General features: G+C 47.1%; 1 protein-coding gene across 1 annotated transcript; it reads left to right on the top strand.

The window, feature by feature from the left end:
- The first annotated feature begins 358 nt into the window (after nt 1-358).
- Nucleotides 359-1121, top strand: LOC117495034 (repetitive proline-rich cell wall protein 1-like). The gene is made up of 2 exons (XM_034146097.1): nt 359-368; nt 547-1121. The coding sequence occupies exons 1-2, from the start codon at nt 359-361 to the stop codon at nt 1119-1121; spliced, it is 585 nt and encodes a 194-aa protein (XP_034001988.1).
- The last annotated feature ends 769 nt before the right edge of the window (nt 1122-1890 follow it).

The following is a 1890-nucleotide window of genomic DNA, read 5'->3' on the forward strand; positions in this document are numbered from 1 at the left end:
GACAGGCTGAGGACATACATCTAGTTTCTCTATATCAGCGGTAACATGTACACACTTCATCTTTAAATCTGCCCAACGACAACATGTGAACATATATTTAAATAATCAGGATTTATTTTGATAAATGAATACTACATTCTGTGTTTAAAGTAAAACCTCAGAGTTTAGACTCTGATCAGCCGCCCTAACCCTCTCAGCTCCTACAGGTGGATCAATATGATAAACATACCGTTTGAATTACACAACTCTTTATGAATCATTTCATCAGCACGTCTTTACAGTACATTCATGAATCTGCATTTACACAACATACTGACGTCAGAAATAAGAACAGCTGCAGGGCAAGTGTGCAGAATACATGGAGAAACGTGGAGCTGTCTGTAGTCTACGTGTCTGTAGTTGTCTGTAGTTTAGGTGTTTGTAGTCTACGTGTCTGTAGTCTACGTGTCTGTAGTCTACGTGCCGGAAGTCTACGTGCCGGAAGTCTACGTGTCTGTAGTCTACGTGCCTGTAGTCTACGTGTCTGTAGTCTACGTGTGTCTGTAGTCTACGTGCCGGGAGTCTACGTGTCGGGAGTCTACGTGTCGGGAGTCTACGTGTCTGGAGTCTACGTGTTTGTAGTCTACGTGTCTGTAGTCTACGTGCCGGGAGTCTACGTGTCTGTAGTCTACGTGTCTGTAGTCTTCGTGTCTGTAGTCTACGTGTCTGTAGTCTACGTGACGGAAGTCTACGTGTCTGTAGTCTACGTGCCTGTAGTCTACGTGTCTGTAGTCTACGTGTCTGTAGTCTACGTGCCTGTAGTCTACGTGTCTGTAGTCTACGTGTCTGTAGTCTACGTGTCTGTAGTCTACGTGTCTGTAGTCTACGTGTCTGTAGTCTACGTGCCTGTAGTCTACGTGTCTGTAGTCTACGTGTCTGTAGTCTACGTGCCGGGAGTCTACGTGTTGGGAGTCTACGTGTCTGGGGTCTACGTGTTTGTGGTCTACGTGTCTGTAGTCTACGTGCCGGGAGTCTACGTGTCGGGAGTTTACGTGTCTGTAGTCTACGTGTCTGTAGTGTATGTCTCTGTAGTCTACGTGTCAGGAGTGAAGGCAGCGTTGCTGTGTCCTGAGTGTCTGTGAGCCAGAGGACTGTCTGTTGATCTTCCTCTCCTCCTGCTCGTCTCCTGAGGAGCGTCTGAAGCAAGAAGTCCCGCCTTCTTCACCCTCTTCTTCCTCCTCACTCTGCAGGAACACAACAACAGTTACTATTTATTGTTTATTGTTGTCTATATCTCAGTCAGTGTCTCACCTGGTGTCCTGTGTCTCACCTGGTGTCCTGTGTCTCTGTCAGTGTCTCACCTGGTGTCCTGTGTCTCTGTCAGTGTCTCACCTGGTGTTCTGTGTCTCTGTCAGTGTCTCACCTGGTGTCCTGTGTCTCTGTGTCTCACCTGGTGTCCTGTGTCTCTGTCAGTGTCTCACCTGGTGTCCTGTGTCTCTGTCAGTGTCTCACCTGGTGTCCTGTGTCTCTGTCAGTGTCTCACCTGGTGTCCTGTGTCTCTGTCAGTGTCTCACCTGGTGTCTCTGTCAGTGTCTCAGATCGTTTTATCGTGGTCGACTGTGAAATCTTTGATTTTTTGGGTGTTTTTGACGCTGCTACTTCTGCAGTTTGCCTCGTTGGGAGTGAGCACTGCTTTAAATAGACTGTGCAGTAACGCTGAATACATTCACCTGATGTTGCAAACAGAAAACCCTGCTGCTTGCACCGTGTACTTAGTAAACAAAGACTGTGCTCATATGTTGCCGACTTCACTCACCTTTGCTTTCACGAGTTCTTGGATGTTACACAAAAAAGACGACGGTGTTAATACAACATGTTGATAAGTCCAGATTCAGTGTCCGTGAGACTCAT

Source organism: Trematomus bernacchii, unplaced genomic scaffold, assembly GCF_902827165.1.
Source record: "Trematomus bernacchii unplaced genomic scaffold, fTreBer1.1, whole genome shotgun sequence".
Classification (NCBI taxonomy): Eukaryota; Metazoa; Chordata; class Actinopteri; order Perciformes; family Nototheniidae; genus Trematomus; species Trematomus bernacchii.